The sequence below is a fragment of the Sebastes fasciatus genome, chromosome 1, assembly GCF_043250625.1.
Source record: "Sebastes fasciatus isolate fSebFas1 chromosome 1, fSebFas1.pri, whole genome shotgun sequence".
Taxonomy (NCBI): Eukaryota; Metazoa; Chordata; class Actinopteri; order Perciformes; family Sebastidae; genus Sebastes; species Sebastes fasciatus.
Genome location: NC_133795.1, coordinates 35,060,696 through 35,075,170, shown reverse-complemented (window position 1 = coordinate 35,075,170; position 14,475 = coordinate 35,060,696). Strand labels below are relative to the sequence as shown.

Genomic DNA, 14,475 nt, shown 5'->3' with positions numbered 1-14,475 from the left:
ATCTTCCTTTGATCCAAAAATTCCTCTATGCAGGAAAAACCCCGGACCGTGGGAGACAGAAATGAGTGCCAATGTACAGAGCAATAACGATTATTAGGGAAAATGCTTAAAATTGGCTTCCAATGTGTCAAAATCTTGTATGTTCAATAACAATGTCAGATATATTGTACTTTAAAGCAGCTATAATCTGTATTTTTATACCTATATTGTATGACAATGTGAAAACAATATGAAAATGTGAAAGGGTTTGCTCTTTGTGATGAACCTACAGAGAAATTATCACCTGAATCTGCCGCTCCCCTCCGGGTTACAGAGCTTTACAGCGAGTTTCAGCTCATCGGTTGGCTGTCTGGCCCACAACTTTACTGTTTTGGTTCACTCTCACCGCTCTCATGAAGCCAAAAAGCTCTAAAAACCCGACTGTATTCTACCTGATAGTGGAGCATTTAGCAGCTAAAGAGACAGATATTTCCCTCAAGAGTTGGTGGAGCCCAAATACAGAGTGAAAATTGGAATTACACTCATCAGGCGGCCAGAAACACGACTCCAAATAAATGATAATGTTGCTCTACAACTGCTGAATTATATAAAATATTAAAAAAAACAGTTATTGTAGGTTTAAATCATCAGTGATGAAATGAAAAGTTGATAAAGGCAGCTAGATCGCATTGGTATGAGCAATATTTACTGCTCACATATACATGTAAAATGGTCATCCTCTGGTGCATTTCTGACTGAAGGCTTTTACGTTTGAGACTAAACATGTGGGACTAGATGCATCCCCCACCCCCCCAGTCTCATGACAATATATTGTATATGAATGGACAAAGAGGTATATGATGTGTGAAACATGAGAGGCGAAGATGAGAGGAGATACTGGCGTAGTTGAATTTTCATGATACAAAATGCTATAAGCGGTGATCAGAGTTGACAGCAGTCGGGTAATAGATAAGCAAAGTGTCACTAACGGGCCACCGCTCGGCTCCTGAGGACCTCAGCGCTGTGACAACCACACAATGACAACAATGGGCTTGGATACACTCGGCCGTGTTTGACGTCATCTTTAACAACTTCAGTACAATTCACACAGCAAAAGATTGTCAAGGACGGCGCATGAAAAAAAAAAGATTTTGGACTTGGGCGAAACATAACGTATCAAGAATGCAGTAAGAGGACTTCGAAGGCCAAGGATTCATTTTGGGGCGAACAAACGCATCGCATTCAAAACTTTCAAACTGTCATCCAAGAAAATGAAGGACAAATATCTGCGAGGATCAATAACTAACACTAAAAAATGTAGTCCATGAACACATTCATCCACATTTCTATTGATAAAGAAAGGCGATCAAATGCAGCCCTGAAAGTAAATGTTAAGAAAAGTTTACCTACTGCTTTTGACTTTATTCTCAATTTTGGTTGTTAGGCTTTGGTAGAAATGAGCATCAGCTAACCAATTAAAAAAACACGCTATATTATCAAGTGCATTCCACCTTGGTAATGTAATATTTCATTTCAATCAAATACGCAATGTTTCAACGAGCAATAAAGTCTACCTGTCGTGTCACGGTAATTCTTGTAACGACACACCGTAGTTCAATAAACACAAACAAAACAGGTTCCTCATTTAGGGCAAACTCATTTTAAATCAATATCACAACACTGAGGTGAATTTTGCTAAATATTAAATTGTCCTCTTCTAAACAGCGTGTGCATAATCATATTTTGTGGTAATATTGTTCCATTTTCCTGATTTTCACAGTGCTTAGCCATCGAAAATTCCCTCTGTACTGTTTGTGCCCAAAATTACAGCCAGCCGTGTTATTTCCATCTTTGTAAATAAGCAGCCCGCAGCATTGCTCGGCTGTCCCAGCGGTCTTGGTTGTCATGGAGGCTAACAACTCTCATTATGATCAAACGCAAAAGATGAAACTACTCTCTGAGAGAAACAGTGCCAGAAGCAGAGGAGATCAATTAAGGTCAGGATTTTCACACCAATGGTCCACGGATTAGCTGATTGAAAAAAAGAAAAAAATAGTGGCAATGGTTTTGAAGTAGCAGTTTATCAAGTGAGCTCCAAAATGTTTCTGTAAACAAGGCATGCAGGCTGATACAAAGAGGATGGGGAGAGCTAAAGGAGAGCAGTACAATGAAGGCAATAATAAACCACTGATGGGTTTACAAGAATCCCGACAGACAGATACTATTATGTTGTGGTTGTTATGAGCTTCACTGGAACATTAGAGGTTGGATTCGCCATTGGAAGTCCTTAAAATCTGTCAGGTGGTATGTGATATGGATAACGGATTTTATCACTGTGTATATACATTTATATGACATTGTCTGTATATATTTTCTAATGGTAAACTATCTGGAAATTCAGCTGTTTATAGATAAGAAAAATAAAAAAGAGAAACAATGAACACATAATGTCTGGTTTTGGCTAATCCAGTAAATTAAAAACTTCATAACAGTGTTGCAAAAATCCTGTAAATCAAAATACTGCTATAAGACTTTCCTCCTAAATAATCAAGCAACCTGCCTGCAGTGGTCTAATACAAGCAGAAGTAAAGTGGATGAAAGGGATAGCCACCTTTTAAGACCAAATGTTCGCTGCTGCCGTTATAGACTATAGACTATAGGCTATAGATTATAATTTACAGTCTTTAATGCACAGATTTTGTAATATGTACATATTATCTGTTACTTTATGTACATATTGTAATATGTACATACCTGTCACTGTAAATATAAATCCTACTCATTGTACATACAGTATATAGACATCTTCTCACATCCAGTCCATGTATATCCACACAGTATTTATTTCTTTGCACTATTTGTATTGTTTAGAACTTCCAGAACACGTGACTTGTACATATAATATTATTATTGTATTATTTTATTCTGTTATTTATTTTCTGTGTTAGTGCAGTGAGAGAGCTGCATAAAACCGGAGTCAAATTCCATGTATGTTTATACTTGGTGAAATAAACCTGATTCTGATTAAGTGAAATGACAGAACACAATTAGGGGTGGGCGATATATATCGAATATACTCGATGTATTGCGTCTTGTTCTATGTGGGATGTACTAAATGACTATATCATAAATATTGTTCCGTAATTTTTTTAAGCCGCCGGCATGTGACTCCCTTTGGCGTGTTTTTTCTCCTGCAGCTCTTTGTAGAGTATAAGCATGGATGTGCGTATGGGCGTGTGTGTTTTTATCTGGAGGGAGGCTGGAAACAGAGAGAGAGCCTGGAGAGAGAACTGAAAACGTGAAGCGCCAATGCCAGTTTATCCGTGTTGAGGTCGGTAAAGGTGATGGAATATGCCAGCCTATACTTTGAAAAAGACGTTCAAACTAACCCCCACGTTGTGTTGCGGTACGTGTATATACCAGGCGTTACACTAAGAGCGTACTGGCTTCAAAATCAAAATAAAAGCGAGCAAGAACTGACTTCAAAATAAAACAAAATGAATAAATATTAAATAATAAATAAAATTAACGATAGTTTTTAAAAAAAAAATACCGCCTGCAAAATGTATTTCGGAGAAAAATTGAATTTAAATTGTGTGAATAATTAGTTACTTATTTAATTAATTAGTAACTTAATAAGAATACATTTCCAAAGACCAATCTGACTTCAATATGACAGTACACCACTTCAGAGCACTGGCATGATCATACACATCAAAAAGGTTAAATCAAACATGTTATTTTAGAGAAAATATGAAAATATGAAAATATTATATTGTATATTGCGATATAGCCTATAAAAAATCTCTTGTCAACTGAATATTTTCTAACGCACAGTATATTGCAGTCATATTGGTCAACTCTGCACCCATCCCTTGAAGTTTACAATGACAATAAATCAGAAATTTGAATTTTTGTATCATTATGTCAGTGTGTTAAATGTGATTTAAGATCAAATCTAATCCGTAAACAAATTCTTTGATGCCAACCTGTCTTTCCAGTGTTTTTCATGGTGGTCTGGTTGGAGGACTCGGCGTTGAACTTGTCAAACACTAGCTCCTGGTACTCCTCCGAAACCAAAGCATGTTCATCTCCGATGTCCACAGGTGATTGGTTCTTCGCAGCACATTCTGGGTATGAGGAAGGCCAGCCTCGAGGTCCATGGCTTCCTGCAGAAATAGAAGAAACAAGAGCTTATGAGAAATGTAGACTAGTCCACAGAATTCCCCTTTTGTCTAGGGATTTTAGCTATAACACACACAAAATTAGAAACACTGTGACAATATTACTGCTACAGCAACGGCGGCTGCAGGGTTCAATATGCCCTTAAACGGAAATTGAGAGAAAGAAGACAATACTTCTTTCATATTCATTCAACTGCAGTGCCCTCTAAACCCCTCCAACAGCTGCGAAAACATGTAAACACAATGAAAATTCATCATCTGGCTACAGGCAATTCCAGCGTTAATTGTCCATACATGATATAAATATCCAAATGAGGCAGTGCTACAGTGCTGCACGTACTGAAACGGAGCGTAGAATGGGTGCAGAGTTAATGTGGGTCTTTGCTTTGGATAGGTTTTGAAAAAAAAAAAAAAAAAAACATTACACAAAATAGGCTATTCAATAGAAAATACTCCACTTTAACAATTAATGTGCAGTGTGTGCTGCAAACGAACTTCCTGTAGAATCCCCCATCCACTGTCTGCTCTTTTAATCCTCTATCCCCTACAGTGGCACTTCTACAAAGGAATAATCCACAACCGACAGGGGTCCCCTTGATCTCTTCTCGGGTACAATGGGCCAATGCAACAACAAAAGCTGAGGGATCAGGGGAACAAGGAAGCATGCATGGATTTGAACTTTTCTGGGTTAACACAATATTCATGATCCCATTCCCTACAGATATATGGCAACTTTGCTACTGGCTCATGAAAAAGATATGAGAACCCCTCTTTAATAAAACACCCTGGATCAAGGGTGGCTTTATGTCTTGTAATGTATAAACACCTTGCAGCCAAAGACGCTGTGTGCTCGAGTCCCTCGAAAAAGACAGCGCCATTCAGGATTATTCTGAAATATCCAATGTTTTACCACGTCAGCCAGTGAACAACCATAAAACGTGCATATTGGGGAGCGCAGACGCATAAACAGGAATCATTTCATTTATCTCTCCAATGAATATGTCACTAGGTTATAGGAAAAGACTACACTAAACACTTTTAGATTATAATTTACAGTCTTTAATGCACATTTTTAGATTATAATTTACGGTCTTTAATGCAGTTTTTGAAAAATTTTAGATTATAATTTAAAGTCTTTAATGCACATTTTATGCACATTTTTAGATTATAATTCAGTCTTTAATGCATATTTTTTGATTATAATTCAGTCTTTAATGCAGTTTTTGAAAAATTTTAGATTGTAATTTACAGTCTTTAATGGACATTTTTTTGTAATATGTACATATTAGCTGTTACTTTATGCACATATTGTAATATGTACATACCCGTCACTGTAAATATAAATCCTACTCATTGTACATACAGTATATAGACATATTCTCACATGTACATAATCATCCAGTCCATGTATATCCATCCAGTATTTATTTCTTTGCATTATTTGTATTGTTTACAACTTCCAGATCACCTGACTTGTATATATAATATTATTATTATATTCTTTTATTCTGTTGAAAAAGATATGAGAACCCTTCTTTAATAAAACACCCTGGATCAAGGGTGGCTTTATGTCTTGTAATGTATAAACACCTCGCAGCCAAAAACGCTGTGTGCTCGAGTCCCTCGAAAAGACAGCGCCGTTAAGGATTATTCTGAAACATCCAATGTTTTACCATGTGAAACAACGATAAAACGTGCATATTGGGGAGCGCAGACGCATAAAACAGGATTCATTTCATTTATCTCTCCAATGAATATGTCACTAGGTTATAGGAAAAGACTGCACTAAACACCGTTAAGCCCTTGGAGATGTCTCCGATTTGTCCACTGACTTAAATTACGATCAATTGTCTTCTAAACACCACCTGTAGGATTACGGGCTGGCGAGGTCTGGATTGCATTTTAAATGTTGGAATGTGCTGCGTGTCTAACTAATGACTGCATTAGTAAGCGGGATTAAATTTGTCAGTCACGGCTTTAGACTTACCAATATGTCTGTACCAGTACAACTCCCAATGTTTCACATCCTGGAACAGAGCCCATTATGAATGCAATACTATTATTATAAGGCAAGAGAAAGCTGCTTGCCAATCAGAAATACACCGAAGGGATTTATATAAAATGGAGTCAATCACACCGTATTCAAATAAAAAGTGTTCTGTGTACAAAATCCTCTGTTAAGCCTTCATGTAGACAAATATATATATATTTATCTATTATTTTCCATTCCATTAGATTTGTGCTTGCTGATAAGCTAGCCATAACCTTGCCATCAACATGGAAGTTGTCGGAAGCTAAATTTAACTCAATTAGTTCCGTTAAACAATACTTTGATTAAAGGTTAAAGCTCTGTGAAGCAATAGCTTTTAAATCAACACTGAAGCTAATGAATCCCTGTAATGTAAAAGCCTGGCTACCAAGGCCAGTCCCACTGAGAATCGACAACACAATCAATAGAAGAGAGCTGAAGAAAAAAGTCGGACATCTAGCAAAGCTAAAAAAGAGAGGCAGACATTAGCCTCAGGAGTTTGATAGACCAAACAGTAAAAAAACAAACCAGGGGTCAGAAAGGGGACTGCAGTGGGATTCCAATGGTGTTTGTACTAACTCACAATCCTTTGCCATTTAAATTAAAGTCCAAAGAAAATTGATTTGTTTGGCCTTTGTTGCTCATTTTATATGCCATAACTTACCTGAATATAGATAACTATTTTATTATTTCTGGCACTACGTCATTGACCTTGCAGAGAAATAAATGCCCAGCCTATGTCTGGAGCCACAGAGCTAGACTAGACCAAATCATTCAGGCAGGCCGATATCAGCTTATTGCAGATATATTGCTATCGGTGTGTGTGTACTGTAAGGTTGTCCCGAATACCATTTTTTGGGCTTCGAAGCTTCGGTGAGAAATATCAGAAGGTCTTCAAAGCTTTGCGGCACAGCTTAGTGCAGGACAGAAATGCTAAAGTAGGCTTGAGGTAATATAGAAACATTGTCACCGTTACATAGGTCGTCCACCAGAGAGCACTGACAAGTAGATTTTCGAACTGTACCATTAGCATGCATCCTGGTCGAGAAAAATAAATCTAAGGGATCAGTATCAAGACTGTTGTTTATGTTATGAGTTTATATTAAAAAACATTAATTTCAGCCTGTGTAGCTGATTTTGTTTGGGATGCACCGATCCAACATTTTCAGTCCAGATCCCGATATGATACCTGGGCTTTGGGTATTGGCCGATACAGAATACCGATCCGATACCAGTGTTTCATTAATAAGCATGTATGCCTCACTGAGTGGAAGTGACTGGGATCATTCTTTTATGTGTAAGGCAACATCAGGATTGACTTAAACATTGCTTTGCTGACTTTGTAAAACAAAATGTAACAAATAAATACATATGTAAATGTTATTTATTATTAAAATAATAAATCACACACCAGCAACTTGGTAAAAATCTGCTGGAATTAACAGGAATTACAATTCAAGTGTAAACCTTTTTAATGCAGCATCAAATAACAATTTCAGTGTATAATGTATATAGTATATAATCCTAGAATTGAATTGAATAATTCAGCCATATTGTCACAATATCTGATCCAGCTATTTGAGTCAGTATCGGCCCGATATCCGATATCGGTATCTGTGCATCCCTAGATTTTGTAAACTCCCAGTAACCCAGAATCTGTCGGGCTGTAATATGTATTATACAACGATGGCGCTTGTGTGACAAGCTATATCAGTTCACATATTTACCCACACGGTGTTATTAATTTTCAGTGTCTCTGAATGTTTTCTAGGACAAACATTGGAGCTCAACAGTGTCGGGTTAGCTCTATATTTATGTAGTACACACTCAAGGCAGTTATGCAATTGGTTATGACTTACTTCCATCCCATTTGTGTTTGCAGAAAATATATATTCTCTTTGGCAAGAGCTGTGTGAAGTACAATGCCTCCAGTTGCTTTGAACATTTACCATTCCCCCTAACCGACAAAGTGTCCTATGTGGGCTACCGACAATAAAAAAACACTGACAACTATTCAGGTTCTCCAGTGGGCAGTTTCAACCTCCTTTTCCTTGCTTTTCTTCTTTTTCCTCTGAAGTCGATTGTGGCAAACTACAAAAAACAATTTGAGATGCATACTGAGATATGCTATATAGGGCTTCATAAAATGTGACTGACATATCTCACAATAACAAGAAACTCTATTGGCCGGCTGTGTGGAGACAGATTTGATGTTGACTCGAAAGGATGTTACCAAAAATAAACAGCCCTAGATTTATTGTTGGTATGCAAACATAGAGCTAAGATAGAAATAAATATCATTAAAAAATGTTACTTCAGAACCACATGGCATAATAAGTAAAGTGAACACACTAAAATTTTTCACAGGCCACTTTTATTCAAAGTGTAACTAGAGAAAAGTGTAATCTTTTGCTAATTTTCCATTAAAACACACATTACATCCCATTTACTGCGAGAGAGATAATTCTGCCTTTCAAGAACAGAAAGGGAGGAGCAGTGCTAAAATCAGATAAGTGAGGGTTGCACAGCAGTCGATTAATCTGTCTCATTGCCATCCATCAGAATCACTATAATCCCGGTGGTTAAGCCTTTCCCACTGCAGCCCTTCCGCTCTATATGGCTGAGGTGAACAAATTAAAAATGAGTACATGTTTGAAAAATGTTGTAGATTGATTGATCTGAAACATTACACGGCACATTTGCAACTACATTCAGCATATGGCTGTGAGAGAACGGCTCACACACACAGCGGGGGCTGCTGCACGACACACTTATTCTAATGGGAATCTTTATAGGTGCTATCGGGTAATTCATGCGGTATGCTGATCGTTTTATATACTTATGATGGACAAAGATGAGCGAGTTACACTGATGTTACGGCTCCCTCTTCCAGGAATATAACGATATTTAGCAGAACTGATCTGTAACCGTCGCATGCAGAGGAAACAACATACAACAGCCCTGCATCCAATCCTACCGCTGTGAAGCTTGTAATGTTCTATATTTGTTGAGACTGCGAAAGCGAGGTGTGATTATTTTTGAGGCTTTAGCTTGTCGGGGTTCCTATGGTTGATTTTATTATTATAGTTTTGCTGCTATTTTTGGTCTGTGTTGTTTTTTTCTTTCTTTGAAATAAATGTAACTTGCTTCATCTTAGGAATCAGATGTGTATTTGCACCCCAGGGAGCATCACTCGGAGAAAAATGATACATAGAGATGTTTCGATAACATTTTTTTCTTCCCGATTCCGATACCTGAACTTGCTGCCGATACAGCGTGATAAAAAAATATATAGTTATTATTATTATTAAACAGCTGTTTACTACTGGCCATGTATGTATAGATGTGATATGATTACTATCTCTGTTGTATGGCCTGGCTCAGATTAAACCTTTTGTAAAACATGAACAACTATACAGAGAATAAATGCAATAGAACTTTCTTTTATTATTCAGTTTGTCAGTTACAAAGAACATAAATAAATGAAAGCTAGGAATAAATAACAATTCTGTATTCTCTTAGCTGTCAGTAGACAGCCTGTGTGCTTATTTGTCCTGCAGGGTGGAATATTAACACACCCTACTAGGGAACCGCCACCCCTGGAAACAGAAACCTTACATACTGGACATATCGACGTTTTACTTGTTGGATTTTTCCACTGTGAAATGTTGCCAAATGGCTTACATTTTCCTCGCCCTGACTACCGTTACACTCTCCAGTAGCACCGCACTGTTGTTGTTTGCTATTGCACGTCACAAACTACGTGCAAGCGGTTCTTCTTCGCTGCTTTAAAACAGTAGTTGCCAGTGGCAGCCATGATACATCGTGGGCAACAGCACAGTGAAAGCTACTGTTTTGGAGTGGCGAAGAAGAATTCGGTTAAACAAGTTGATTTTTTTCTAGGTTAATAAATTATGGTATGGGATCGGTGCATTGACTCGCTGATAACTGATACCGAATTTTGGCCAGTATCGGACGCATTTCCGATACTGGTATCGGAACAACTCGAATGATTAACACTAGTGGCTATAATGGTCAGCTGTTTGCACTAAGCAGTGACACATTCTAATGCAAGAGATCAGGGGAAAAGTGTCTCATCTGTGTTGTCAGGTGTCCTTGAAGGGATTCACAAAATGTTGCATTTGCACTGTGTATAACTGTTTACTGTATCAATATCATAGGTGTCTCATTAACTCAGAAATCCAGCAAATGTGCCAGCAGCACAACAAGCACACAGCCCTATCTGTTAAACATATCAGTACAAAACATACAAAAATATCCTCACTGAGATTCTAGCAGGTTTTGAAGGCGAAAATACCCATAAGCCCACATTTACCCGTGTCTTTACAAAATTCATAGTTCACACAGTCTGCTTTTTAACAGTTTCAGTGCTGTTCTGCACCATTACGATCAGTGGCAGCACAGGTTTAATGATAATAACCTCACATCTGCATCAATAATGCAGTAATGCAATAATCCATTTAGTAATGTATCCTCTACACTAGAATTAAGACGGGTGATGTTTATGTAGTCCATACTGTTTGTTAATCAGACCTTCTTCTGGGCTCACTTCTGTGCGACGTGACACCACTCTTGTTTTAAGTAAAACGGGCACATGTTTCTCTCAATCTGGCACTTTCAGTTCCAGGCGTCATCCCATTAACCTTGGGATAAACAGCCGCGCCTGTGCTACCATGGCAATGCTGACAGAATGGCAATTGCCTTGTCATTTCCGTTTTGTCCCTCTGAGAGAAAGCATCCACGCTGTATGCGCCGCCTGGCAGACCTCCCAGAATTGGCACAGTAGACACTTGCAGAAATCTACGCTGATCAGTCCATATGTATGAGTGGCACTGACAACACAACATGGCCAGCAGATATAAGGCTCAGTATGGGCTAGCGCTGAGAAGGGGTCACGATAGTTGTTGCAGTTGGAGCGGTGCTAAGTGAGATCAAAGCCTGGTGTATGTTGCAGTGAATGCAGGAGCATCGGACAACATTCCTGCTGTTAGTTACAATATGCTGCTAACACTCCAGATGGTGGAGACACAGGCACTGTATCACTGGGGAGTATCAAATGTCCAGGTTGGACAACTGATGAGCTGAGGGCTTGTACAATGTGGGGACAGACCAGAACAGTCAAACAATCTGTAATCAGTCAACAGATGACGAGCTTTATATCGGTCAGCAGTCGGTAACACTTCCTGTAGAATGGTCTCGGACATATTTAAAATCATCAGGAAAATTGCTGAGTTCTCGCAGCACTCCAACATCACTACAAATAGGTCTGATTGGGCAACAAGCAGAAGTGGTAAAATGATCACGCAGGTTGAAAACCAAGGCAACGGATAAAATGATTACCCTCACTGTCAAAAAACATCTTACAGCCCAACTTCCTGGTTGAACTTTGACATTTAATATGTAGCTTGTCGCACACTCGAGGGATTATTAGCAACATTACTGGTGTGCTCAATTTTGGTTTTTATTTTAAGTTAAATGGTAGCTAATCTGGTTTGTTTACGACCATGGATGTATAAAGAGAACTGGATACAGCGTCGGAGGCTGGCTCCCGTTCAGTCCTATGAAAGTTGCTCAGTGGTGCATGAAGCAAAAAAAGCTCAACGATCATCCGCCTATCTTCCGCCAGTCATTCAGCCGACAGAGCAGGCGCAGTAGCGTTTCCTTTATCTCCGCCTCCCAGCCCTCGGTCCAGCCTCGGTCTGGGGCTCATTCACATGAACGGAGGAAGGGAAATATTAGTGCATTTTACAGTTTTTAGAACCTAATGATTTAAATAAGGGCTATTCAAGTGTTCGTACTTTTTATTTACTTAAAAAAATAAAAATGATCAGCTGATTTAAGGACGTCTCTTTCCCAATGTAAGTCTATGGGAAAAAATATTTTTGGGCCCAATGGCATCACGTGACGGACACAAAATCTGTAATTCCATCGTTTGGCCACTATGTCAAATTTGCTTCAAAGCCCGGCGCTCTTCCAGGGGGCCCGTTAGAAAGACCTGTATGATCATGTGATTGCTCGCATTTGTAGCCCCGTTGGACCAATTTTTAACGACGTCATCTTGTTTCGACATCTCAACAACTATTTTGGTGACTATGTCGTTGTCATAGCCGATGGTTGATGGTATAAAAACAAAACCGAGGTTGTGCAGTAAATAAACTATGGTTTTCCTTAAAAAATAAATAATAGGTAATCATAAACTAAGACAAATCGTAAATATTATCTTTAAATGTGTCTGAAATCACTCACACAATCATGAGAACCCTCTATAACAACAGTACATTTGGCACATTATGGACGATTTAGTGCTGCAAAATATATTTTTAAATACATAATCTTTTTGTTAATCTCAATTTTAACAGATTGACACCGAGATATCTCAGTCTGGACCAACGTGGTGGACCGACGGCCTAACAGACAGACGGAAATTGCCTTCCTTATAGTCATGCTGCTGGCTCCGAACGCCTTTGTCCTTTTTTTTCTCAGATAAGCAAGAAATTCATAAGCATTGTGTCTCAAACATACCTTTTTCCATTACTAAGATACTCCAGATACATATTCTTACACCTATTCACAGCAGTATGGACTGATTTAATATGGATTCTGCACATTGCATGGAGCCTTTGCCCGTATATGTGGAGAGCATTCGGAATGAACTTGGAGGCATGGTGGTTCCATGGTACTAACGCGAGCATACTTCAGCCCTATCTACTGTAAACTGCAATACCAGAGCTGCTTTGCACAAAACAAACCGACAGACTTTGTCCCCTTCCTCCAGCATCACTTCGTTCCAGTGCCTCTGTGTCCCACAGATCTCTTTACATGCTTCCTTGCAGCTCTGTGACCTAATGGCTGGGAATGTGATGAGGGAAAGGGACAGCTGAATCGACTGCGAGAAGAAGAGCGCAAACTCAGCCTACTGAACGATGCCGATTGTGAGCGTTTAACAATAAAGATGCAGACTCCCAACTGTACCAGGTATAACAAGCAACCGGGGATGGATGCGGTTTACAAATTCAGTCACAAGCTCTTAGTTTCATAATTTCTTTGGATTCAGTGATACCTAGAGTGTGGCTCAGTCGAACACTTTTACTTTCTGTTGCCGTGTGGGATTCTGGGTTTCATTTTTAAGATGTACAACAATAAGAGACTGCATGCAACTACAATCAAAGTGAGGAAAATCATCCTGGCAAAATTGGGGCAGCCAATTTTGGTGACTGACTGTTCGCGAGTCTAAATGAGGTCATGCTGCAAAACTACAAAACCGTTACCAGAGTGGAATATGTGACTAAACAACAGTTCAACCAAGGACAGGAGTCTTTTATTGCTGTCGCTACTATAACGTTCAAAAAGTGAAATGCTTTTTTATTGATAAAAATGGTTACCCTGAGAAGTTTCAACTTGAGACAAACGGTGGAAACTTTCAGGTAAACGATCGAATGTTTATGAAAGTGAATCATCACTTGCAACAATTAGCCCCTCTATCTCCTGTGTGTGATTTTGTATTCATAGGGAACTGTACTTTCAAAAGGATTTTCTTGTCAGATTCCTTTACTGGCCGGTCTGCACAAGACGACTCAATTATCAGTGAACCGTGAAGGTAAAAACCATAATGCCCTCAGTGGGCGTCGGTAGGCTCTAAAGACAAGTGAGGGAATATGCGATGAAGAACAGTAAATCATTTTTTTATCCAGGAATTATAGAACGTGGAAATAATTGCCGTGTCTGCTTCGGTGCTTTTGAAAGCTTTTTTTTTCTCAACGTTGCCTAAGATCCACTGCTCAAGAGGAGATCTGAAGGAACAGGTACTCAATCAGCGCGGTTTGCAAGAATGGAAAAAAGGCACCTGTGGTCACTGCGGGGGGACACAACGTGACGCATGAGTGAGTCTTCAGTTACATTTCGCCAAATTAAAGGTGCGTTTGTTTGACCTTGTCAGTTTCTGTCATGAACAAAGAGGCGGAGGCAAGCAAGCAAGTGAGCACACCAAAAATAATCTCTTTGTGTTCCTGCACTTTATTGTAGAGACACTGACACCATAGGCGCCGAATTATGTTTTTCCCTGCGGGTGCCCCAATTTTGTGAATCTCACCGAGGTGATAATTGTCACAATGTCTCTTTTTTTTTTATTGCGCTTGCTTTAGTAATTATTAACGAAATGCAATAGTGCTCTGCTGCAAATTCAAACACGCTACGCCAGTGTTTCCCATAGGGGTTTAGTGAGACTGTGGTGGGTGGACCCTCTAGAGGGATCCGGCGGCTTAC

General features: G+C 39.0%; 1 protein-coding gene across 2 annotated transcripts in view; it reads right to left on the bottom strand.

Annotated features, from left to right (window-relative positions):
* The window catches only part of ca16b (carbonic anhydrase XVI b), a 138,990-nt gene that overhangs the window by 65,409 nt on the left and 59,106 nt on the right, over window positions 1-14,475 (bottom strand). For both annotated transcript variants that reach the window (XM_074645640.1, XM_074645631.1), the window contains exon 3: window positions 3,969-4,148. In XM_074645640.1, coding sequence (XP_074501741.1) covers window positions 3,969-4,148 — 180 coding nt within the window. The remainder of the gene's footprint in view (window positions 1-3,968; window positions 4,149-14,475) is intronic.